Here is a 26,094-nt window from a genome sequence, read left to right as displayed (position 1 = left end):
TCATTTTCAACAGGGGCGGTCTTACGATAGCTGTAAGAAGGGGGCGGTAGTCCAACAGCAGGGGGATCTAGGGGGTTACTTCCACCTGGAAAGGGAGGTATGGGGGGCATTATTTTTTTATTAAAACACACGTTTCAAGCATTTTGAACACTAAATTCACTGCATTTAGGCCTTTTCACACCGGCGTCGCAGACGTCGTGGACGTCGTTCGCCGACGTCCACGACGCGCCCTTCTCACACCGCCTAGCAACATAGTAAACATCCACTGACGTTTCAGTCAAATAACCACATTTCACTCTATGAGAGGGAGCTAAGCACGTGGTTCAAAAGTATTTCTGCGCATGCGCTAGTTTGCAGACTAGATTTATTTTTTTAAAAACGTCCCGGACGTCGACGACGTCTGCAAACTCGGTGAGAAAAGGCCTTTAGGTTGAGTAGTTTTGCCGTTTTGTATGGTGTCTAATATTTTATTCAACAGCTCGGCAATTAATACAATCACTTTTTGCTTTTAGAAAAAACGAATAGCAGTCAGATATTTTACAATAAATGAATTAATCACTCACTGGACAACGAGATCTTTCGGCAGTACCGCCATCTTCTTGGTTGTCAACCTTTTATTGTAAAATATCTGACTGCTAGTCGTTTTTTCTAAAAGCAAAAAGTGATTTAATAATAAGCAGTTCGTGATAGAAAACAACATTGAAGAATAATACAATTATTTGCAGTATTCCCATTTTTTTCACAATGCGAGTCTTTTAAAAGAATAATCTAAAAGGGTACTGAGATTTATATTTCTATTTGAATTACTTCTTACTTGGACATGCGCAGAAGAGAAGACATACAGCGACAGAAATACAACGGCGGCTATTTCACCGTTCTGAACCGGCCAGCGTTTTCTAATCTCCAGTGAGTATTCAAGCGCTCATGTTGAACCACCACAGAATACAAGAAGATGTAGGCTGTATTCTGTGGTTAAGCTTAGGAAGTTTCCTCTCTGACTCCCAAGCACTGACTCGACTGACTCTGATCGACAAATTGACAACTGCGCTTCCACCTATGACTCAATCCATCACTGTAATTGGCTGATCTCCCTCCATTTCTCTGCGCCGCATATTCCTCCAAGTCAGAAGTAATTTTGTACGGAGCATAATCTAAGATTCAACTCACACTTACGCGACTCAGGTCGAGAAGAGACTTATTGACTCTAGTGGAGAGCATATGTTTTCAAATGGTGACAGTCGCGGAGACAAGAATCGACTGGTCTGAGTATCACCATTTGGAAACACATGCTCTCCACTAGAGTCGAGTCTCTTCTCGACCTCAGTCGCCTAAGTGTGAGTTGAGCCTTGGATTTTCATTATCTTAAGTTAGAATAATCTAGCTAGCTCTCAAGTTATTATTAGGCTACCGCTAGCTGTAAATAAATGCTTCATACTTCTTGAATTTCTACAACCAGTGTCCTAGACTCTAGATTTTTTAGAACTGTGATAAAATTCAATTTGTCGATTATTTGAGTATGTTCAATTAGTGATTATGTAATTAACGAATTCACTTACCGGTTTGTAGTTCAATTACATGGCTGTCCCTCTTGTAGAACATCATGCACATGAAACCATTTTGGCTGAAATAAAACGAAATAATTAGTTTCAAAATTCACCTTCATCTATAATAGTATAATTTGACAATGGTAGTAATGCATTCAACAAAGCGAGTTACACAGGAATATCACAATGAGGTTTTCATGATTTTCTATTGAGGTTTTCAAGTTTTATTTCATGTTATTTCTTAGTTTAAGATATATATATATATATATTTTTTTTTTTTTGAAATTGAAAGTATTTATTGCCAAAATCAAAAGACATACAAGCAGCCAATATCTGTAACGTAGAATTGAAACATAAAAAAACTAAGTACAATATGTGTGTTTATAATTAATTTATATTGTGTTTCTGTTAAGGTGCGTACAGATATGCGCCGCGAACATGAGCATTCACTTTTAATCAGCTGACTATATCTGTATTTTTACAGAAACGGTAAGATACATATATAAAAAGCTTGGCATCAGCTGATTAAAAGTGAATAATTGCTCATGTTCGCGGCGCATAAATCTGTACGCACCTTTAGACTTGGACTAGTCTATTTCAAGTTTTTGTAATGTATAGATTTTTCGGCAAATTCTTTGTCCTTTATTCATTTATACAATAAGCACATCATCAAAGAATAGGGAGAGGAAAAATAAGGTAACCTTGTGCTATACTCCTTTCCCACATTCAGATAACACATAGTCTAAAAGAGGTTAAGTCTTGTAGCTCTTCAATTCACATTTTCAGTCCGCAAGTGATTTTACAAAGTAGATTTTCAAATTTAGATTTTTAAATTAATTTCAAATTTCAACGACTCATGAGAAATGGATGATGAGTGAATGATTGAATCAGTTTTTTGAAAGTGGTTGATATGGTTATGATATGAATGAGGGGATCGTTGGATTTTGAAAAAAAATAGAAATTCATAGTCATCAATCGATATATTCTATAGTGAGGTCCACGTTATTATTATGACAGTGAAATTAAATTGAAATTAAATTTAAAGTGGCGAAAGATAAGAGAACAACGTTGCCGATCCTCTGTCTTGTCAATGCCTTATATAGACGGTAGCTGATACCCGTTTATTGATGTAATATTAACTGTTCATTCTCGATTAAATAACAAACTATATATTTTTATTACGCGAAAAATTATAATTTTAATAAGTTTCATAATGAATTTACATATAAATTATAATTAAGATGCAATATTTTGTTTATTATTATCAATTCTACATTGTTATAGACGATCTGGCATAGAGCAAAGCGAAAAGGAATAGCGCTATCCGCTTTGTTGAATGATAGACAAGGATAGCAGCAATACCATTGCTAATCAAACACTGCCATTATAACGTGGACCTCACTATAGCAATATGGAAAGAATTAAGGATCTAGTAGGAAAATTACATCACATTCATGCCACTTCCAAGGAAAAACGCTTTAGATCTTTCGTCTGGGGAAAAATGAGAATAAATCCCCGTCATCAATCATATTTCATCATAAAATTCCAAATTTTGATTATAATAATTCAGGAAAACCAAAAATTTTCATCAAAGTGTACATCAGTTATCTTGAAATTACGACCAAACGGCTAGTTAAATTGCAAAACTATAGGACACAAAATTTGTTCAAAATATAGTTATCTACAGATGATGTGGAGTAACATTTTCTCATAAAATAACAAATAAAACCAAAATCCATGAAAAGCCTGAAATCCTTATACCCGATTTTCCAGTGTTTTGATAATTCCAGCTGAACGGTAACTCGTATCGAAAAATTGTATATTACATTAATTGTAGACCAATCTATTTTCTACAAATAATGTTTAGTGACATTTTGTTGTAGAACCAAGCATTAAGCTGTAATTTCAAGTAAAAGAAGTGCTTGCGCCAATAGAAGCCAAATCCTGTGGGCGATTGAAAGCCAAAGCTCATCTAGCCAGCCAAGCCGAGTTGAGAAATTGAGAGCAGCGCTCATGCTACCTGGCGGCAGAAATTTGCACTAGACTGCTCACTTGTGGACAGCTTGCAGCATCTAGCGGCAGAAAGTGTAACTAAGTTTACAGTTTGGAACGAGATTCGAAAACTGACTTCAAAGCGTTGGACGTGAGAACTTTATCAGTTTCAGAGGTATTTTGGAGAATTTTAATGCTAAAAATGAGTAGAATTCATGAAAATCTTCCCACTAACTAATATTCAATTCCAATAGATGAATAAAATGATCGTAAAACTGGAAACTAAGTAACTAACAGAATCTTTCACACGAGACCAACCAAACGGCAATGAGTATAAGAACAAATTTCAAAGTTAATCAATTTAAAAGATGATTCTGGACGAATCAACCCTGAAATCTAATGATCACACATTCTAAACCTGATGGTTATTAATATTCAAGCCTCAAACATCTTGAATTAAACATCTAAAAGCCTCAAACATCTTATAAATTGATGAGAGTTGATAATCAACAATCCATTGGTAATAAACATATTCAACTCGAAATTATTACTGCTCAACTAATCGATTCTAGAGTAAAAACTTATTGGAAATTATTTGTAGATAATGTTGTGATCTACAATTATTTTGACCGTTGTGTTGGAATTTCGAAAAAATGCTGCAGTTACTATCATATGAATCATAATCTCTTATGCTTACCCCGCTATCTCAATAATATTATACGGTATACCTACAACCTACAGAATGAGGGTTCATTTCTCAGTATACCTTAATATTGGACTTCAATAATAGACTTCAATTTGTGCTATTTAAATTAAAGTACCTATATACAAATTTTCAAAGTTACAGTAATAATTATTTTACAGTTTCAAGTTAGTCCAGTCACTATATACATTGGTGCATGCAATTTATATTGTAGTTCTGATTTTTCAAATTATTTGGGTACATGAGAGAAGTCCAGAATCAATTTCCTTGTGCTAATACAGAGTGGCCCAAAAACCTCGTATTTTTTCCAGTTTTCAGCTATTTCTGCCAAATCTTCAATCGGACAGAAAAATTTGCTCCCACCTTCTTTTTAGATTATAAAATTCTGAATAAAATGAGATCATTCAAAACTCTCTATCTTTAATGAGTACTGAGTTATGATTTTCCAAAAATGAGTGAAATTGAAGAAAAAATAATTTTGATGAATTTTAGTTTTTGATCAACAATATCTTCCGATTGTTAACATTTAGATGTAATTATTCAAAATCCCTCTGGGGTGTTTTTGTGCTCTACAATCTGAGGTTAGGGAAAGCGCTCTATCTCAAATAGATTTCCAGGTACACCTTACAACATTGCTCCTTGTATTGTGAAAAACACCCAATTTTCAGCTTCAACCATCATCACCAACTACATTGTCCTCACATTGATATTTCGCACAATGACATAAGTTCATATGATTATGTTCTATGAGAATCACCCGTTAGATGCACTTCATTTCAGTATTTCCTAGTGGAGAGGCGCGCTTAAGGACACCTCAAGGATCAAAATTTCAAACACTTATAGCTTCTGACACAATGCTCAGATTTCTAACGGGTGATTCTCATAGAACATAATCTAAATTGTTCATAACTTATCATTCACATGATGTGTTTGTCAAGCTCCGTTTAATCTAATAGAATCTATAAGGACAAAAAAATAAGCATTTTGTTAGTAACTTAAGTTAGTGTAAACGCAGCTTAAATTCAAACTTTTCTGTTTTCAAATGTTTGGACTTGGGCCTAGTATCTATGTACGTGTAACCTTATCTAAATTTGGGAGAGGAATAGCACAAGGTTACCTATTCTTTCTATCCCTATAATTTTGATGATGTACTCACTTATTGTATTAATCAATCAATCAATCAATCAATCACTCACCAGCCCATGGTATAATGACCGACCAACTGCGCCACTTCTGTTGAAACAGCTTTGAGCTCAGTGCAGACCACCCTGATGTCCTGTTGTCCATCCATCATGGTCTGCGCATGCGTGCTGGCTGCTGTCAGCTGTGCGCTGTTGCCAAGTGGTGCACTGTCGCTGTTGCCAACTTGCTGGGCTGCTAAGCAAAAGAAGGATATTAGTCGTGACATGACTTTGATGAGGATTCATTTTTATGGCAACGTTGTTCTCTTTTTTTTCTTCACTGCCATTATAACGTGGACCTCACTATAGTTTTAGGCTACATTGATACTTATAGTTTATTCATGTACAGTGCTTTTTTTGTTTTGTAGCACTATTGGTCTTGTTAGAGTCAGTGGAAATTATCACATTGTAAAAATGAAGAAATAAATAAATAAAACTATGCATTGCAGGTGTGGCCCCATCTTTATCAGTGACTGAACTATATTATTAAACGATAATGATAAACCTTATCTAAATTTGGTGCAGGAATAGCGCAAGGTTACCTTACTTTTTCTCTCCCTATCATTTTGATCATTTATTTATTATATGAATCAAAGAATCAATAAAGAATAAAGAATGATGAATAGTAACGATATTACCATATCTCCATGAATCTATATTTCCTTATAACTAATCAACGATAGATCAACAATATAGAAATAAATTCAAATCCAATCCACACGAGGCCACAAAAGCGTGTCTTTCAGGCGTTTTTCAAACAAATCGGCAGGGTAGGAATATCCCCTCGACTATGCTCTCCGATTGGCTGATTAGATTGGCGCTGGCAGTGAAATTCCTGCCCTGCCGACTCATCTGAAACGCATGAGAAAAGCCTCGTGTGGCTTGGCCCTTAATAGTTTTAATGTAGGAGACTCACCGTTAGTGGTGGTTGTGTTGGCAATATGCAGAGTGGTGTTGCGATGATGGAAGAGGTAGGTGCGTGCGTAATCCAGAGTGTGCCAGTGTGTGAACGCCGTCAACCAGGGCGGGAATCGGCATTTAGACGTCGCTGCCGCTGAAAATCAAAACGAAAACAAGTTAAAAATAAATTCACAAACTATAAAAACATGTTTGAGAAGTATGTAATTGTGCAAAGGTGAGTACAGACTTATTGCGCATTTTACTTCTCAGGCCCGCCGCAAAGTAGACCCACAAAAAGCAACCCAAGCCGTGGGATGTTGTGTAACCGGTGCTAAGCTTCTCCAGACATCTGTGTGTAATACATGCAATGAATAATCCACTTGTCAGCCCATTGATTATGAATAATTCTATAGCAATGGTTTACAAAACATCCCACCGCGTGGGTTGCTTTTCGTGGATTAGCGTGGGTCTACTTTGCGGCGGGCCATACGCTATTCTAATTATATCTGTATTTGTACAGAAACAGTGAGGTACCGTTATGACCAGCTGATGAGGAGTGAAATGCATGTGGCGCATAAGTCTGTATCCAGCTGTAAGGTGCGTACAGATATACTCGCCGCGAACATGAGCAATTCACTTTTAATCAAACTTTTACAGCAACTTGTAATATGAACACGATAATTTTAGAGAATTATTGTGTCCCGTTTATCAATAAATAAAAATAGCGAGCGAAGCTCGTTACCCTGTTATTCATATCTAAAGGTGCGTACAGATATACGCGCCGCGAACATGAGCAATTCACTTTTAATCAGCTGACTATCTATATCTGTATTTTTACAGAAACGGTATAAGATATAGGTATAAAAAGCTTGGCATCAGCTGATAAAAAGTGAATTGCTCATGTTCGCGGCGCGTATAACTGTACGCACCTTTAGATATCAAATATCAGGGTAACGAGCTTCGCTCGTTATTTTAATTTATTGATAACCGGAACACAATAATTCTCTAAAATGATCGTGTTCATATTTCACAGCTGGCTATATGCCATCTTATAAATTTCGGGGATGCGATATTTTAATTTTTCACATACTCACTCGCCTACTCACTTTTTCACTATCCACAGCTGTTTCAGCCAAGGATGAATTATCCTTTTAATGTCGTTCAGCGAGTTTCCCCAAGGATGAGACCTAGTGCAATCGAATCTTTATATCATAAACCTACTATGTTCCAAATTTCGTGAAAATCATTATAGCCGTTTTCGAGATCCGTTAAAAATAAATAACCAGATTCAAAAATAACCAGATATATAAAAAAATGAAGTAATTGCTCGCTTAATATAGTAGGATATTATTTATTGAAATGCCAGGTCTTGTCAAACCTATTGCATTCACAGTACAATGAGAATAATAATTTCAGTAAAATTCTAATAGAATATCAAGAAAAAATTAGTATTACAGTTGTCACATTTCACAATGAATCTATTGTAGACCTCAATAATGAGAGAGACATTTTGGAAAAGTTATGAAACCTCCTGCTGAAAATCTAATGGAAAAATATTGAAGAAATTATATTTAACAATTGATCTATAAAAATATAGCACAATTTAACAATACAGATACTCTGTCAAAGTATTAAATTATTTCATTAAAACTATAGGTTGGGAACTGAAAAAAGATACATACTCAAGATTTGTTTGTTTGGAAGCAGACGAATAGACATCGTACTATACATGGGAGAATGGCTCAGATGTTTCGAATAATTAAGTCATTTCAGGTGAATTATATTTTGTTACCTTTCTTGAGCGTCATAGTCTTGGATCCCTCGAGGGGGCTGAAAAGTCCATTACAGGTGGCATCCCCTGATTGGGCAACCCTGTAGTCTGCACTCATGTCGTCCGGCAGTCGCTGACGTGGAGGTCCACCCTCGTCCAATGGCTGATCGGCGTCATTTAGTGTCACCTAATCAAACACAATACAGTCAATTTTAATCAAGGTTAGCAATAAATGAATGATTAAGACAATAATAACCAACACTATAGTGCCAGATAACTGTTATAGATAACTATATAGTGAGATTTAATTCAACGGGAATGGCAGGACACTACAGTTGTAGGCACCACTAGAGAAGATGAAGAAGAAGAAAACATAAAAAGAAGAAGAAGAAGAGGAAGAAGAAGTAAAAGAGGAAACAGTGGAAGATGACAGGAAAGGATAGGAGAAGAAGACAGTACCGTAGGCGAGGGGGAGAAGATGGAAAACAAGAGGAAGAAGGAAGAGAAAAAGGGGGAGAAACAGGAAAAGAACAAGAATAAGAACAATATAATGATAGAGACATGAGAAGGAGGAGGAGAATAAGAAGAGGAAGAAAAAGAAGAAGAAGAAGAAGATAGAGACAGGAGAATGAGGAGAAGAACAAAACGAGATGAGGTGAAGGAGAAGAGGAAGTAGAAGAAGATGAAAATGAAGATGATATGAAGAGAACAAGGAAAATATAAAGGAGAGAGAAGAAAAGTCAAGAGAAGATTATGGTGAAGAATATGAAAAAGATAGAAGATGATGAGGAAGAAAAAGATTATGATGATCATCATTATCATCTACAAACTATTTTCAGTATAATTTTACTGTCAATTCACAAATTCTCAGAATTTGTGAAAAATTCTGTATCAGCCAAAAAATTGTATGTTGTTCTCCAGTTTTCTTGGTTTCCCGTCTGAACGGTGAATCATATCAAAAACTATATATGATACAAAATATAGATCAAACAATTATCTACAAATAATCTTCAGTATTATTTTGTCGTAAAACCAAGCGTTGAGCCATAATTTCAAGTTAAAGAAGGGCTTGCTCCATCACAAACCAAATTCTCTGGCCGAAATTGAAACTGTACTCCCTCAATGAAAGCCCACTGTCGATTTAGTTACATTTATTGCCGCTAGATGCTGCAAGCTGTCCACAAGTGAGCAGTCTAGTACAAATTTCTGCCGCAAGGTAGCATGAGCGCTGCTCTCAATTTCTCAACTCGGCTAGGCTGGCTGGATCAGCTCTGGCTTTCAATCGCCCACAGCATTCACCGTTCAGCTAGAATTATCAAAACACTAGAAAATTGAGTATTGGGATTTTTGGTTTTTCATAGATTTTGGCTTTATTTGTGGTTTTATGAGAAAATTTTTTCTCATTATAATTTGTAGATATCAATATTTTAAACAAATTTTGTCTTGTACAATTTTCCAATAAAACAGTCCGTTTTCTTGTAATTTCTAGATAACTGATGTATACTTTGATGAAAACTTTTGTTTTTCTGAATTATTAAAGCAGAATTTAAAATTTTATTTGTTTATTTATTAGGTCAGAAGACACAATACAACGTTCGGAAAAAACAGGTTATTGCCCAAGAATTTTTCGATTTCCTAATTTAGTTTCAATTAGTTTTAATTTAGTTTTATGATGAAATGTGATTGATTATTGAGAATTTATCTCACCTTTTCCCAGACAAAACATCTGAACCGTTCTTCGTTGGAAGTGGCATGGCTGTGATGTACTTTCCCCACTAGATATCGTAAAGATCCTTCTTTCCATGTTGCTAGACACTGTAACTCTTCAACTGAAAAAAATTAATAAGAATTAAATTAATAATTATTATATTGAGCAATTGAATAATTAGGGAGCAGTATCGTAAAAAAATAGAATCATTAACGCTAGTTTCATATTTTATAGAATTCGACAAAGTTGTTGATCATATTAAAATGTGGAGAAACTCACTCATTTCCATAATCTACTAGTAGTTCTGTGAACAGTAGACCTTGCGCAGTGTGAAACCACAGCCTCCATCAGAGTGAATTATGTCCTGTACTGACGTGTCGGCGACATATAGGTGTATAAAAAACTAATGGCTGTTTGGGTTGCTCTATCGACAATAACTATTAATATTGATTATAATGACTATTTATAAATTAATTACAATTATTGGCATTACAATGCTGATAATTTGTTGTGAACAACTATGCTACTATCATCAGAAACCCACAAAGTTGAAAGCAGAGAAAAGTCGGGAGAAAAAAATAATAAGCGCTACTTCGAGCTATCAATATTGCATGCCTCATCGCTTGCAATGAATAGTCCACACGACTGCTGATTTTTTATCAAGTTAGATTGAGATATTAATTGCATGCATCACTGCATGCAGAAGAAGAGAAGAAGAGAAGAAGAAGAAGAAGAAGAAGAAGAAGAAGAAGAAGAAGAAAAGAAGCAGAAGAAGAAGAAGAAGAAGAATAAGAAGAAGAGAAGAAGAAGTAAGAAGAAGAAGAAGAAGAAGAAGAAGAAGAAGAAGAAGAGAAGAAGAAGAAGAAGAAGAAGAAGAAGAGAAGAAGAAGAAGAAAAGAAGAAGAGAAGATAAGAAGAAAAGAAGAAGAAGAAGAAGAAGAAGGAGAATATAAAACTATAATGTATCCATCAATCTATACTATAATAAAAGAAAAGGATGGCTTAAACACGTAGGGGATGTGAAATTCACGAATGACGCATCATCACGTCTCAACTACTCAACTGATTAACTTGAAATTTTGCATATAGATTCTTAATTTACCGAGGATAGTTATAGGCCTATTATTATTATTATTCAAGATATCAGTGGGCCAAGTTTTTGATCCCTTGAACCTTGAATCTTTCCTTTAAAGAGACTTGTACGAATATTTCTTTGTACTTTATCTTTCTTGAAAGATTCCTTGAAAGGAACCTTGAACTTGAATCTCCATTTTAAACCCTTGCAGAGAACGGTTTTAAGCTAGTTTTTTAATAATTTAATTGATTTGGGATCCCTTCAATAATGTTTCATTTCATTTATTTATTTCATTGGCAATTACAGATCAAAATTATAATATGATTGGGAGAAGACAGTTTTGGGCTATGCCTGCTTGTTGTCAAATTTTTACAGATAAAAGTTTCAAAAAAGAATAAGGTTTAGATTTCACTTTCACTTCAAAAAGTCCAACTTCCACTAATTCCAATTTTCATAAATTTTGTTAATTAATGAAAGATAATTTCATAGTACCCTTTTTTTCTTCAATATTCTTTGTTTTACAGATACAATTTTTACAGATAAAAGTTTCAAAAAAGAATAAGGTTTAGATTTCACTTTCACTTCAAAAAGTCCAACTTTCACTAATTCCTTTTCATAATTTTGTTAATTAATGAAAGATAATTTCATAGTACCCTTTTTTTCTTCAATATTCGTTGTTTTAACAGATACAATTTTTACAGATAAAAGTTTCAAAAAAGAATAAGGTTTAGATTTCACTTTCACTTCAAAAAGTCCAACTTCCACTAATTCCAATTTTCATAAATTTTGTTAATTAATGAAAGATAATTTCATAGTACCCTTTTTTTCTTCAATATTTCTTTGTTTGTAATATCATTCTCATTCAACAGATGGATAAATTTGAAGTTGCATTTGTTCAAATGCTAATTCATGAATAATAATTATTAAACGAAAATAACAAGCAAATGCTGTAAATCACCCGGAAGACTTCTGCTACTGCAAATATTGACAACAGGGTAAACAGCTAGATGGAATTTCGATGAGCGCTACTATTCAAAAATTATTTGTAAGCCCGGGAAGCCATCTAGCCATCTAGCTGTTTACCCTGTTGTCAATATTTGCAGTAGCAGAAGTCTTCGGGGTGATTTACAGCATTTAATTGGGATTTTCGTTTAACAATAGTTATTCATTCTCATTCACATACATTCATAAATTACACTCACGAGCGTAAGAGGTCATTCATTCTTCATTCATTCATTCATTCATTCATCTATTTATTCGTTCATTGACCCCCAATATTTTAACATCAAGAAGTAGAGAGACTCTGCTTTGTAACATCTCTATCTCTATTCAGTCTATAAGTCTGTTGGAATAGTGGAGAATTTCGAAGAAGTCATTTTACGGTGCATAGCCTTTCGGGGAAGCAAACAACTTTCATTATGACGAATTGAAAATGGCCAACTCTCAATTTTACCCCCTTTCCACCCGCTAAACTCACAACCCCCATCCCTCTCTTCTTAAGGGAGCAAGCGCTCGATTTAATTGAAATCAAGTTTCGTCTGAGGAGAAGAAGAAGACGGAGAAGGAGAAGTAGGAGACAGAGATGAGGAAGGAGTAGGAGCAGGAGAAGAAGAAGAAGAGGAAGAAGAAGAAGAAGAAGAAGAAGAAGAAGAAGAAGAAGAAGAAGATGATGATTAAGGAGAAGAAGGAGTAGGTGATGAGGAAAGAGAAGAAGGAGAGGAGTAGAAGATGAGAAGGAGTAGAGAAGAAGAAGAAGAGGAAGAAGAAGATGATGATGGAGGAGAAGGAGGAGTAGGTGATGAAGAAAGAGGAGATGAAGGAGAAGGAGTAGAAGAAGAAGAGGGAGAAGAAAAAGAAGGCGGGAAGGGGGAAGAAGAAGGAGAAGAAAATGTGTAGGTTATGAAGGAAGAGCAGAAGAAGGAGGAGGAGTAGAAGATGAAGAAGGAGTAGGAGAAGAAGAAGAAGAGGAAGAAGAAGATGATGATGGAGGAGAGGAGGAGTAGGTGATGAAGAAAGAGGAGATGAAGGAGAAGGAGTAGAAGAAGAAGAAGGGGGAGAAAAAAAGAAGGCGTGAAGGGGAAAGAAGAAGAAGAAGAAGAAGAAGAAGAAGAAGAAGAAGAAGAAGAAGAAGAAGATGATGATAATGTAGAAGAAGGAAGTGTAGGTGATGAAGGAAGAGCAGGAGAAGGAGGGGGAGTAAAGATGAAGAAGGAGTAGGAGAAGAAGAAGAAGAGAAAGAAGAAAATGATGATGGAGGAGAAGCTGATCAAGAAAGAGGAGATAAAGGAGTAGGAGTAGAAGATGAACAAGGAGTAGGGGAAGAAGAAGAAGAAGATGGAGAAGGAGAAGATGAAGAAGAACAAGAAGAAGAAGAAGAAGGAGGAGGAGAAGAAGAAGATAATGAAGGAGGAGAAGGAGTAGGTGATGAAGAAAGAGCAGAAGAAGGAGAGGAGTAGAAGATGAAGGAGGAGTAGGAGAAGAAGAGAAAGAGGAAGAAGAAGAAGATTATGATGGAGGAGAAGGAAGAAGAAGGCGAGAAGGAGGAAGAAGAAGAAGAGAAGATAAAGGAAGAGAAGAAGAAGTAGATGGGGAAAAAGGAGAATAAAACGTAGAAGGTGATGAAGAAGATAGAGGAGGAGAAGAAAAAAGAAGTATAGGAAGGAACATGTTGATGATTAGAAGGAGGAGGAAAAGGAGGAGGAGGAGGAGGTGGAGGAAGTTGACGAGACAGTGGAGAGGATGTTAATATAAAAGTTGCAAAGTTTGAGATCTCTATACTAGTCTCAACTGTTCAGAAGCAACTGAATCAAAAAGTTTCAAAAGACGTGAGAGAGAGAGAGTGAGTGTAGACATTTTGGAAGAAATTTGGTGTTAGGATGGAGGAGAAGTGAGGAGGAGAACAAAGGGTGAAAGAGAAATGAGGAGGAGGAGGAGGATAACAGAGTAACGAGGAGTAACGAAATAAGTTTGTGCCAACACTCTTTCACCTCTCATCATCATATTTTTCCTTCTTCCTCTTCTTTTTCTCCTCCTCTTCTCCAAATTGTTCCCCTCTAGTCACTCCTCATTCTCCTCCTCACTCCTGCTCCTCAAAGCATTTTCTAACAACCGACACCTGTCTTGTTTCAATTTTCTCTGTTAAAGTCAGAAATTGTTCAGCCCTGTCTCTTTTATTTCATACTTTTATTCATTTTTTTCTTGTTGTTCCTTGTTCTCCATCCTTTTTTCTTCTCCAACTTCCTCTTCTTTCCTCTTCTCCAACTCCCTCTTCTTTCCTTTTCTCCATTTTATTTTTTCTTTCCTTTCCTTTCTGTTAAAGTCAGAAACTGTTCAGCCCTGTCTCTTTTATTTCATATTTTTATTCATTTTTTTCTTGTTGTTCCTTGTTCTCCATCCTTTTTTGTTCTCCAACTCCCTCTTCTTTCCTTTTCTCCATTTTATTTTTTCCTTTCATCCACAGTTCTTCCTCGAATTTCACGTCCCATCTTACATTTTTATTTATTTAGAACATTTGAATAACTATTAAAAAGTTCACAGATCAATTTACTTCACACTAGAGAAAACATAGCATAAGAAGATATCTATCACATGATATAGGTTGTTTTTGTTCGAGATTTCAAGTCGATTTCTGTTAAATCAAGCCGATTACTGTCGACTACTGTTTATTATTACTGTGTTGTTGGGTGTGTAAGAGTGTAAGAAGGGCACAGTATGAGAGACTACCAGCGTCACATAGCTTCACCAAAAACAACTACTAGGACTATCGGCTTGAGTTTACATTGAAAATTGGAACCATGGCATATACCACCCTATATTTATTTATTTATCTATTTATTCCATTGACAATTACAAATTATAATTATAATAAATATAGTATGATTGGGAGAAGACAACAGGCATAGCCCAAAACTGTCTTCTCCCAAATTTTTACAAATAAAAGTTCAAAACAGATAAGGTAAGATTTCACTTTCACTTCAAAAAGTCCAATTTCCACTTCAAAACTAATGACTGAACTAAAAATTTTGAATTTTGATATTTGAAAACAAAAATATTTCACTCAAATCTCTACAAATTGGAATTTTTTGATATTCTCATGCTATATTTTATCATCTACGCTATCATCTTCCGATTTGATTGAGCTTACCAGCAAGAGAAGATAGATATTATTATATATTTTTTATGAGAGCTAAATATTATTTCTATACTAAGGTAGGCTAGTACAGTAGCATTCACTTGGAGACAGTTCTTATACCTGCACAGCAATCTACGAACTACGATGTGACTATCAATAGTCGACACTGGATATCGATATTTCTATTCGATATTCTCTGAGAGATTTCCTTGAAAATCGATATTCCAACATTTTTTCAATCAGATTCTTCCCAAATTTTGCATTTTCCCCAAATTTTCTTTGACTGACCAGCACTGTCAGTAGCATGCACCTCGGGACAGGCCTGGTATCGAAAGAGCAGTCGACTCTCGTGCGTATCGATTCAACAGAATATCGATATTTCAATCAATATTCCCTGAATATACTCCCTAACTAACATTAATTTTCAATTTTGTCTGATTTTCTTAGATTTACCAGCACTCTCATTGGCATGCACATTGGGACAAGATATCAAAAGAGCAGTCGACTCTCGTGCATATCGATTAAACAAAATATCGATACTTCAATAAATATTCCCTGAATATAATCCCTAACCAACATTAATTTTCAATTTTGTCAGATTTTCTTCAACTCGACAGCACTCTCAGTAGCGCATATGCACATTGGGACAAGATATCGAAAGAGCAGTTGACTCTCGTGCATATCGATTAAACAAAATATCTATATTTTAATCTTTATTACTCAAATACACTTCTTTATTAACATTTTTCTTATATTTTCAGATTTTCTTTGAGTTACAAGCACTCTTAGTAGCATGCACATCGGGACAGGCCTGGTATCGGAAGAGCAGTTGACTCTCGTGCGTATTGATTCAACAAAATATCGATATTTCAATAAATATCCCCCAAATAAATTCCCTAACTAACATTAATTTTTAATTTTGTATAATTTTCTTAGACTTACCAGCACTCTCAGTGGCATGCACATCAGGCCTGGTATCGAAAGAGCAGTCAACTCTCCTGCGTATCGATTTAACAAAATATCGATATCTCAATCTACATTTTCTGAATGCTTTCTTTGAAAATAAATATTATAATTTTCCCTGACTCAGCATTATTTTACAATTTGTTTTTCATATGATTTTCTCAGATTCACCAGCACTCTCAGTGGCATACACTCAATCTCAGGCCTGGTATCGAAAGAGCAGTCAACTCTCCCGTGTATCGATTAAACGAAATATCGATATTTCAATCTATATTCCCTGAGTTTACTCCCTAATTAACATTTTTTTTTAAATTTTGTCTGACTTTCTTAGACTTACCAGCACTCTCAGTAGCATGCACATCGGGACAGGCCTGGTATCGAAAGAGCAGTCGACTCTCGTGCGTGCAACTGTCGATGGTCGACAGCGGATATCGACACTCGCCGTGGCCGCGGTTGTAGGTGAAGGTGTGGCCTCCCCGGAAGGGACAGGCTACGGCTGCACCATCCTCGCGGAACATGGAGAACAGAAGGGCGTCTCCGGTGATCAGCTGACAGAGAGAGTGCAGACTGTCGCGGGTATGCACGCAGAATGCTGTCACAGGAAAGAGAGAGCAGATTAGAAATTGAGAGCGAGAATGAGAAAGAGAAATAGATTAGATTGGAGTTCTTTATTCATAGTAAGTTACAAGTTACAACATAGTAGCATAGAGAAACAATAGCATAAGTAGATATCCCATGGTATAGGGCGTTTATGTCGCAACTTTTACTGTTATCTCAAGCCGATAGTCCACGTAGTTCTTTCCCGTGAAGCTTTATGACGCTTGTAGTCTCTCATATTGTGCCGTTCATATACTCTTACCCGGTCAAAACAGTAAAAAACGACAATAATCGACAGTAATCGGCTTGAGATAACAGTAAAAGATGCGACATAAACGCCCTATACCATGGGATATCTACTTACACTATTCTTTCTCTATGATAGTAGTAAGTTACAACATATTCTGGGTTATACCACATAATAATAATAATATCGTGTGACCTGGCTGGCTGAGGTCTGGTGTCAGAGTTTTCAGGTCGCAACTGATCAATTTCAGGGCCTCTGACATGACCTAACGACTGCTTTCTAGGCAGCCGAGACCGACGTATTAACAAAAAAATACCGTGTTCTTTCACTACCTCCGTAAACAAAGCCATACTGCATGACAGGTAGTTGAGCGTAACGTCAGCACAGGTAGAGCTCCTACACCAATAAAAACACTAGCTGATATATATCAGCTGAAATCAACAAATTTTCATTGGTGTAGGAGCCCTACCTGTGCTGACGTCACACGAATGCACTACGGCTTTGTTTACGGAGGCAGTGGTTCTTTCCCTCAGTGCTTATATCATAGACTAGCCGTCAGGCTCGCTTCGCTCGCCATATCCGTCTAGCCAGGGGGCTCCGCCCCCTGAACCCCCGACTGGATCGTCCAAGGATGAGATCAGCAGGCTCGCTTCGCTCGCCTGCATTTTTCATTTGAGCATTTTTATCATATGTTAGAACAATCCAGTCGGAGGTCCAGACTAAACGTATGGCTAAACGGATATGGCGAGCGAAGCGAGCCTGACGGTTAGTAATATAATATTCCCAGGATTGAAGTGGCAGTGCCCGATCAATTTTCCCGCGATAAATGCATTTAAATCTTCAACTTGGTGCCAACCTAACAAAGTCAACTCAACTTAATGCCAACCTGACAAAATTATTAATTTAGTTGCCAGTTAACAACTGTTTCGAAGAGGTAATCTATCTAGATTATAGTTCAATAGTAACATATGATATGGAAGCTTCAATTATAATTAAGAGATCGGGAGAAGAAGATTATACATGCTAAAAGACGAACTTTAAACCCTTAAAAACAACCCTTAGAGTTAAAATATTGCCAAAAGATTTCTTAGTGCGCCAATAAAGGGCCAACTGAACATTCCTACCAAATTTGAACGTTTTTGGTCCGGTAGATTTTTAGTTATGCGAGTGAGTGAGTGAGTGAGTGAGTGAGTGAGTGAGTCAGTCAGTCAGTCAGTCAGTCAGTGAGTGAGTGCCATTTCGCTTATATATATATAGATAAAGATAGCATAAGAAGGTATCCCATGGTTTGTAGAATTCATTCATAGTTTGGGAGTTCTGTATCAGCTTGAGATGATACTGTATCATAATGAATTGGTACAGTATCATGTGGGTATGCATACAGAATACTGTCGTAGAGAGAATATTATATTGAATAAGAGTTCTCCATGTAAGTTACGATATTTATTCTGGCTTATACCATGAAGAATAGATAGCATAAGAAGATATCCCATGATATGTAGAATTCATTCAACGTTTGGAAGTTTTGTATCAAATTATGGTGTTGTGTATCAAGTTGAGATTATACTGTATCTCACTGATACACTGGATCGTCCAAGAATGAAATCAGCAGGCTCGCTTCGCTCGCCTGCATTTTTCATTTGAGCATTTTTATCATATGTTAGAACAATCCAGTCGGAGGTACAGACTAAACGTCTGGCTAAACGGATATGGAGAGCGAAGCGAGCCTGACGGCTAGTAATATAATATTCCCAGGATTGAAGTAGCAGTGCCCGATCAATTTTTCCGCGATAAATGCATTTAAATCTTCAACTTGGTGCCAACCTAACAAAGTCAACTCAACTTAATGCCAACCTGACAAAATTATTAATTTAGTTGCCAGTTAACAACTGTTTCGAAGAGGTACTCTATCTAGATTATAGTTCTATAGTAACATATGATATGGAAATTTCAATTATAATTTAAAGATTGGGAGAAGAATAATATACATGCTAGAAGACGAACTTTAAACCCTTAAAAACAACCCTTAGAGTTAAAATATGCCAAAAGATTTCTTAGTGCGCCTCTAAAGGGCCAACTGAACATTCCTACCAAATTTGAACGTTACAACTGTTAACCAGTTAACAACTGTTTCGAAGAGGTACTCTATCTAGATTATAGTTCTATAGTAACATATGATATGGAAATTTCAATTATAATTAAAAGATTGGGAGAAGAATAATATACATGCTAGAAGACGAACTTTAAACCCTTAAAAACAACCCTTAGAGTTAAAATATGCCAAAAGATTTCTTAGTGCGCCTCTAAAGGGCCAACTGAACATTCCTACCAAATTTGAACGTTTTTGGTCCGGTAGATTTGTAGTTATGCGAGTGAGTGAGTGAGTGAGTCAGTCAGTCAGTCAGTGAGTGAGTGCCATTTCGCTTATATATGTATATAGATAAAGATAGCATAAGAAGGTATCCCATGGTTTGTAGAATTCATTCATAGTTTGGGAGTTCTGTATCAGCTTGAAATGATACTGTATCATAATGAATTGGTACAGTATCATGTGGGTATGCATACAGAATACTGTCGTAGAGAGAATATTATATTGGGTAAGAGTTCTCCATTCATGTAAGTTACAATATATTCTAGCTAATACCATAGATAAAAGATAATATAAGAAAATATCCCATGGTTTGTAGAATACATTCAAAGATTGGGAGTTTTCTATCAAATTATGGTGTTATGTATCAAGTTAAGATGATAGTGTATCTTATATGATGATATGTATCTATATTAGAGTTCTTCATTTATGTAAGTTGCAATATTTTCGAGCTTATACCTTAGAGAAAACATAACATAGGAAGATATCCCATGATAATGTAGAATTCATTCAAAGATTGTGAGTCCTGTATCAGACTATGGTGTTGTGTATCAAGTAGATATGATACTGTATCGTTCGTATTATGACTGTGTAGTGATACCGTATCATTTTGTGGTGATACTGTATCATTTCTGTTGATACCACTTCTCACTCACTTCTGATGCTTATTGATCGATACTCTTGAATATTGACTTCTATTTTTTCAATTTGTTGAATACTCACTCCTGATTGGCCAATATTCTGAAATAATACTCACATATGATGCTGATTGATCGAGATGAAAACGTTACAAGGAAAAGAGAACCCTAACAGCAAAAAAGAGCCCCGATAGATTTTTCATAGACAATTCAAACTTTGAAATAATGAGAGACAAACTTGTTTGAATAATTATTGTTGAACAAACTTTTAATGGACTTTAAGTAATGGTCCGACCATTAGGATTTGACTCATGACCTATAAGGTGAGCGCAAGTGAAAACTTTCACTTGTTTTTTGTGAAATTACAGTGAAATTACCCTACCAGAAATTGAAAACTTTAATGGTGGCCTTTCAGTTAACGAGAATTTCTCACCATTAAAAACCACGATAGAAATGCACTATAAATACATGATCATCATCATCTGATTCGAATACGATGGCCCAGTTGCACAAAAGCCTGTTAAATAAAAAATAATGATTAAATGCCACAAGAACCAATGAGCGGAGCCTGCTGCTCAAAAAACCTTGATTGGTTCTCGTAACATTTAATCATAAGTAAAATTTAACAGGTTTCTGGGCAACCAGGCAATAAACATTTATCATCCAGTTAATAAATATATAGAACTTTTTCCACTGTTGATGATTGAAGTATTTCCAGTTTTTCTGAAGGCTGTATATGATTCTTAATTCTAGACTCCTAATCATCATGAATACTCAGTTTTTCATTAGGCATGTAATATGATAGGAGTTATCAGTGATAAATTGATGTGATAATTCATATAATAATGCATGAAACTTGAAATGTATGGAGAAAAAAAAGCTGAATTGTAACTATTTAATTCGGGAGAACCCTGATAATAATGAGATAACAGTGATGACTAATATAGTATATTATGATACATGATCTTTCTCGCGTTATATGATATATAATACATGGGACTACAATATTCATGATGTAATGATAAATCTGTTATTTTCATAATATACGCGTATATTACATATACATAACAAAATACATAATATTTTCATATATATTTCAATTGGATTTGATTAAATATTGCTCTGTTCTGGTTGGAAAAGTAGACAAGTTGTGAAATAGAAGGATGATTCATTTGAAATACAATTGATTAAAAATTGTTCTGTTCTGGTTGAAAAAATGTTGAATCAAATTGTGTAATTGAGAATGTTATTTGAAATATGAAGAGTACTTACTTTCCTTGTACTGAAGAACATTTTCATGCTTCTCATGAATTACCACGCATCTGTAGCACATACTTTTACTGCAAAAATAAATAAATACAAGTTTTAAAGCATTCAAGATAAATAAATTATAATTATTATTGAACGAAAATCCTAAATAAATGCTGCAAATCACCCCGAAGACCTCTGCTACTGCATTTATTTAGGATTTTCGTTCAATAAAAATTATATATTAATTAGCATTTGAATAAATGCATTCTCTATTTAATTCCATCTGTAAATAAATTATTATAAATACAGTCAAGATCCTGTAGCTTTGCCTATCGGCGGAGGGTCACTAGGCTACAATACCATCTGTTCAAAAACATCGAACATTTTTGAAAATATACCTTTTCCATAAGCAACGGATGCTCTATTGTATCCTCTCAAAAGCAACGTGTTGCATCCGAGAAGATACACAAGGAGCTTCAATATAGCTTTTCATAAGCAACAGATGCTCTTTTGTATCTCCTCAAACAGGGCACCTAAACGTCATCAGCTGTGACACCCAGAAGTCACTGAATATCTCAGTTCTGGAGTAAAAAAAACTTGTTTGACCGGTTGAGGCGAATCCATAACGGGCACCAACCCTTATATCACGGCCTACCAGAGTAGAATACTACACCGGCCCCAGGGGTGGGCGGACCGGGCGGCCGCCCAGGGCGGCGGAATTTTGAGGGCGGCAAATTAAAAAATACAAATAAAATAATCAGTTCATTATGTTAAATGTGAATAGTAAAATTATATGTAGTATGAAAAGTTCTATCAACAATTAGTATTATAAAGCCTAACAGTTCTCCAAAAAGAAACGTTAACCATTATAAATGAATTTGGTCATGGCATCGCGCCTAATTCAAGTGCTTCTCTAAGGATTTTATCTATTTATTTTTTTTTTTAAGATTACGTCCTAAAGACTCCAGTCATAGAGTATAAGACAAGTCATGTTATTACATAATAATTCTAACACTAAGTAGTTCAACCTAGTTTAGGTTTGAAAGGAATTCTTGTACACTATAAAAAGCTCTATCAACTAATTTTTTTTTCTTTTGTTTTTTGAAAATCTTCAAATCATCATTACTTTTCAAGATTTGAGGTAGCTTGTTATGAAATTTCCTACCAATATATATTGACTCTACCAGTGACAGTTGCGAGTGGAGAAAGAAGCTTTTCCAAACTCAAGCTAATAAAGACATATTTAAGATCAACAATGTCCCAGGAACGTCTGAGTGATCTCGCGATGATTTCCATCGAACATGAAATAGCTGAGTCCCTAGATCTTGAAGGATTGGTAAAGGACTTTTCCCATGCAAAGGCCAGACGAGTTCTACTTAATTGAACAGGTGTATTATAAAAACTTGTGTTGCAGAAATGGTAGTTTCAGTTACTAGCAAGTTAAGTAGGCCTAATACTCTCTTGCAGTTTCTTGATTTAAAACTACCGTCTTTAATGATGTTTTCGCCACACTGCACAGAAAGCAGCTGTTTTCCAGTCCCTACGTAGATCTGAAAGACCTTGTTTGCAGACGACGTCAGAAAAGGGTTTCTTTTCCGGTCTAGGCCAGAAAGTTGTCTCTTTCCAGCCGCTCATTGAAGTAGTTAATAAGTCATCCGCTAGATCGGGCGAGTGTCCACTTTCATCATCAGCTGAAGTCGCCATGATTTCAGTTCCAGTATTCGAAACTGGTAATTCGCTTCGCAACCATTTTTATTCAATTATTTATTGTTGATTAGTGCATTCCGAATTTTCAAAAATGCTTGAAGATGACTGTGGTATTCAAAGTGAAATTTTAAAAGAATCTGAAATCCTGACTGCAAATCTTCTACCACTAAAATCAAGAGATAGCTAAACGAGTATTCTTTATTTTGTATTCTTTATTTATTTTGCAGCAATACCTGTAGTGTGGTGAAAAATATCGTTCGCACCACGGGCGAAAATGTTTTTCCAGCTCTCAATCTTTTCGGGTTGAAAACCGATTTCGAGCTGGAAAAATCTCATTTTCTGCTCTAGGTGCGAAATATACTATTTCTTATTGTGTATAGCCCTGCACACACACATCGATTCTTGTTCGTAAGATATTTTCGGTTTTACCGTCCTAATGAATTTTATAACATTAAACAGACAAGGATGGCAACACACATTTTAATCAAATACTGCACATTATAGCGTGAACCTCACTATAGTATGTCTTTGAAAAGGTATTTTTTAAACTAAGAAGATGTAAGTTGATGGTAAATGTGATAACTTACTCGTCAAACATGTGGAATTTGTCTCCATCGTTGGTGAAGCAGCGTCCCTTGTTCGAGATGCGAGTCCGGTCTATGATGATGGGTTGTCTCACGCCGCTCTGGAACCATGCCCCCCGACCAACGCTCAGGCAGTTGACAGCCCACCTCCGCTGCAAAACACACACAAAATAGATAAAATTAGTCCGGACAAATCAGGAGAAAAAATGACATGAATCTCATGAAATCATCATATACATACAAAAGAAGAACATAGAATTAATTATTATTATTAAACGAGAATCCAAATAAAATGCTGTAATTCATTCCGAAGACTTCTGCTACTGCAAATATTAACAACAGAGAAATTCGAGCGCTACTATTCAAAAATTATTTGTCAGCCTAGAAATAGAATTATATAGAATTAGTTGGTGAACAAGTAAAAATCTCATGAAAATAACAAATTAATTATTGCACTGAGACATATAAATTAGTCAATGAAAAACCTGACTCCACTGTTTGGGAAACCTTCTGTAAATGACAAATCAGCTCAGCTATAGTGAGGTCCACGTTTTAATGGCAGTGGAGAAAGATAGCAGAACAACGTTGCCGATCCTCTGTCTTGTCAATGTCTTCAATAGACGGTAGCTGATACAGATTTATTGATGTAATATTAACTATTTCTTCTCGTTTTAAAGAATCAATTCTATTCTATAAAGCAAGAAATTATAATTTTCAATAATTTCATGATGCATTTTCATAATTAAGATGAAATATTCTGTTAATTGATTATTAATTCTACATTGTTAAAAGACGATCTGGCAACAGAGCAAAGCGAGAAAGAGATAGCGCTATCCGCTTTGTTGAATGATAGACAAGGATAACAATACCATTGCTAATCAAACACTGCCATTATAACGTGGACCTCACTAAGGAAACATTTTGAGGATTAAGCTAAAGTCAGAATAAGTCAATAAAATACTGTACGATTTGATTTATTTTATTTATCTATTTATTTATTTATTTATTTATGTACGATTTTATTCATTTATATATTGTATTTTTATTTATTCACAATCACAAATCATAATTAAAATATGATTGGGAGAAGACAACAGGCATAGCCCAAAACTGTCTTCTCCCAAATTTTACAAATAAAAGTTTCAAAAAAGAATGAGGTTAGATTTCACTTCAAAAAGTCCAATTTACACTTCTAAACTAATGACTAAACTAAAAATTTTAAATTTTGATATTTTAAAACTAATCAACAACAAAAATATTTTACTCAAATCTTTAAAATTGGAAATTTTTGATCAATTTACAAAATTTAGAGCCAGAAAAGAAACACAACTTCTTCTGTTTTATTTATAACTAGCCGTCAGGCTCGCCATATCCGTCTAGCCAGGGGGCTCTGCCCACTGGACCTACGACTGGATCGTCCAAGAATAGGATCAGCAGGCTCGCTTCGCTCGCATGCATTTTTCATTTGAGCATTTTTATCATATTATGTTAGGACAATCCAGTCGGAGGTCCAGACTAAACGTCTGGCTAAACGGATATGGCGAGCGAAGCGAGCCTGACGGCTAGTAATATAATATTCCCAGGATTGAAGTAGCAGTGCCCAATCAATTTTTCCGCGATAAATGCATTTAAATCTTCAACTTGGTGCCAACCTAACAAAGTCAACTCAACTTAATGCCAACCTGACAAAATTATTAATTTAGTTGCCAGTTAACAACTGTTTCGAAGAGGTACTCTATCTAGATTATAGTTCTATAGTAACATATGATATGGAAATTTCAATTATAATTAAGAGATTGGGAGAAGAAGAATATGCATGCTAGAAGACGAACTTTAAACCCTTAAAAACAATCCTTAGAGTTGAAATATTGCCAAAAGATTCCTTAGTGCGCTTCTAAAGGGCCAACTGAACATACCTACCAAATTTGAACTTTTTTGGTCCGGTAGATTTTTAGCTATGCGAGTGAGTGAGTGAGTCAGTCAGTCAGTCAGCGAGTGAGTGAGTGCAATACCTACTATTACTAAGTAATAGTAGGTATTGGTGAATGCCATTTCGCTTTTATATATAAGCTTATAGATTGGGAAATAGATTGAATTTAATTGGAAAAATTCAATTGAAATTAGGGAAGAACCTCATCGAATTGTGAAACCAACTACAAATTCAATAATATCTGATGCAGATACAATTGAGAAATTAAATAATAGATACAATAGGACTGTTTATGTCTGCTGAGTGTCGGATTGGATGCTGAATCAGCAAATGCAGAATTTCAACAAAGGTAGCTTTGTATCACAAATATTCTCATCATCATCATCACTATTGTCATCGTCATCATAATCTACATCATCATCATCATCACTATACTAATCATCATCAACATTATCATAATTCCAGTATCAGTGAAGCTCTGTTTATATTATCTCTGTGAAAGCTTTGCTAGCTTGGTGAGGTTAGCTTGAATTTGCCCAATCACATAATTAGTTAGACAAACAGTCAGTTATGATTGCTTTGAATTATTGTCCTCCTTTACAGTTCATTGCTCTATGTGAGGTAGAATTGATTTGTCGTTGATAAATCTGTGTTTATTGGTATATTTGAAATAGTTTTTTCTCTTGTAGACAACTTTAAAATAAAGGCTCGTGGAAGAAATATATTGTTTTTGAAGGATTTATTGAGCTTTACAAGATAAATATTTATGTTTGATCGAGTATGATCGGAATCCTATACTATTG

At 35.4% G+C, this 26,094-nt stretch overlaps 1 protein-coding gene across 1 annotated transcript in view; it reads right to left on the bottom strand.

Moving 5' to 3' along the window:
* The window catches only part of LOC111058531, a gene marked incomplete in the record, with an annotated part of 104,729 nt that overhangs the window by 12,316 nt on the left and 66,319 nt on the right, over positions 1-26,094 (bottom strand). Inside the window, 8 exon segments of the mRNA XM_039439824.1 lie at positions 1,557-1,621; positions 5,436-5,616; positions 6,337-6,474; positions 8,113-8,278; positions 9,799-9,920; positions 16,307-16,561; positions 21,092-21,159; positions 23,365-23,513. Of these exon segments, the coding sequence (XP_039295758.1) occupies positions 1,557-1,621; positions 5,436-5,616; positions 6,337-6,474; positions 8,113-8,278; positions 9,799-9,920; positions 16,307-16,561; positions 21,092-21,159; positions 23,365-23,513 (1,144 nt within the window).

Source organism: Nilaparvata lugens, chromosome 13, assembly GCF_014356525.2.
Source record: "Nilaparvata lugens isolate BPH chromosome 13, ASM1435652v1, whole genome shotgun sequence".
Lineage (NCBI taxonomy): Eukaryota > Metazoa > Arthropoda > Insecta > Hemiptera > Delphacidae > Nilaparvata > Nilaparvata lugens.
This window is presented reverse-complemented; position numbering and strand designations above follow the sequence as displayed.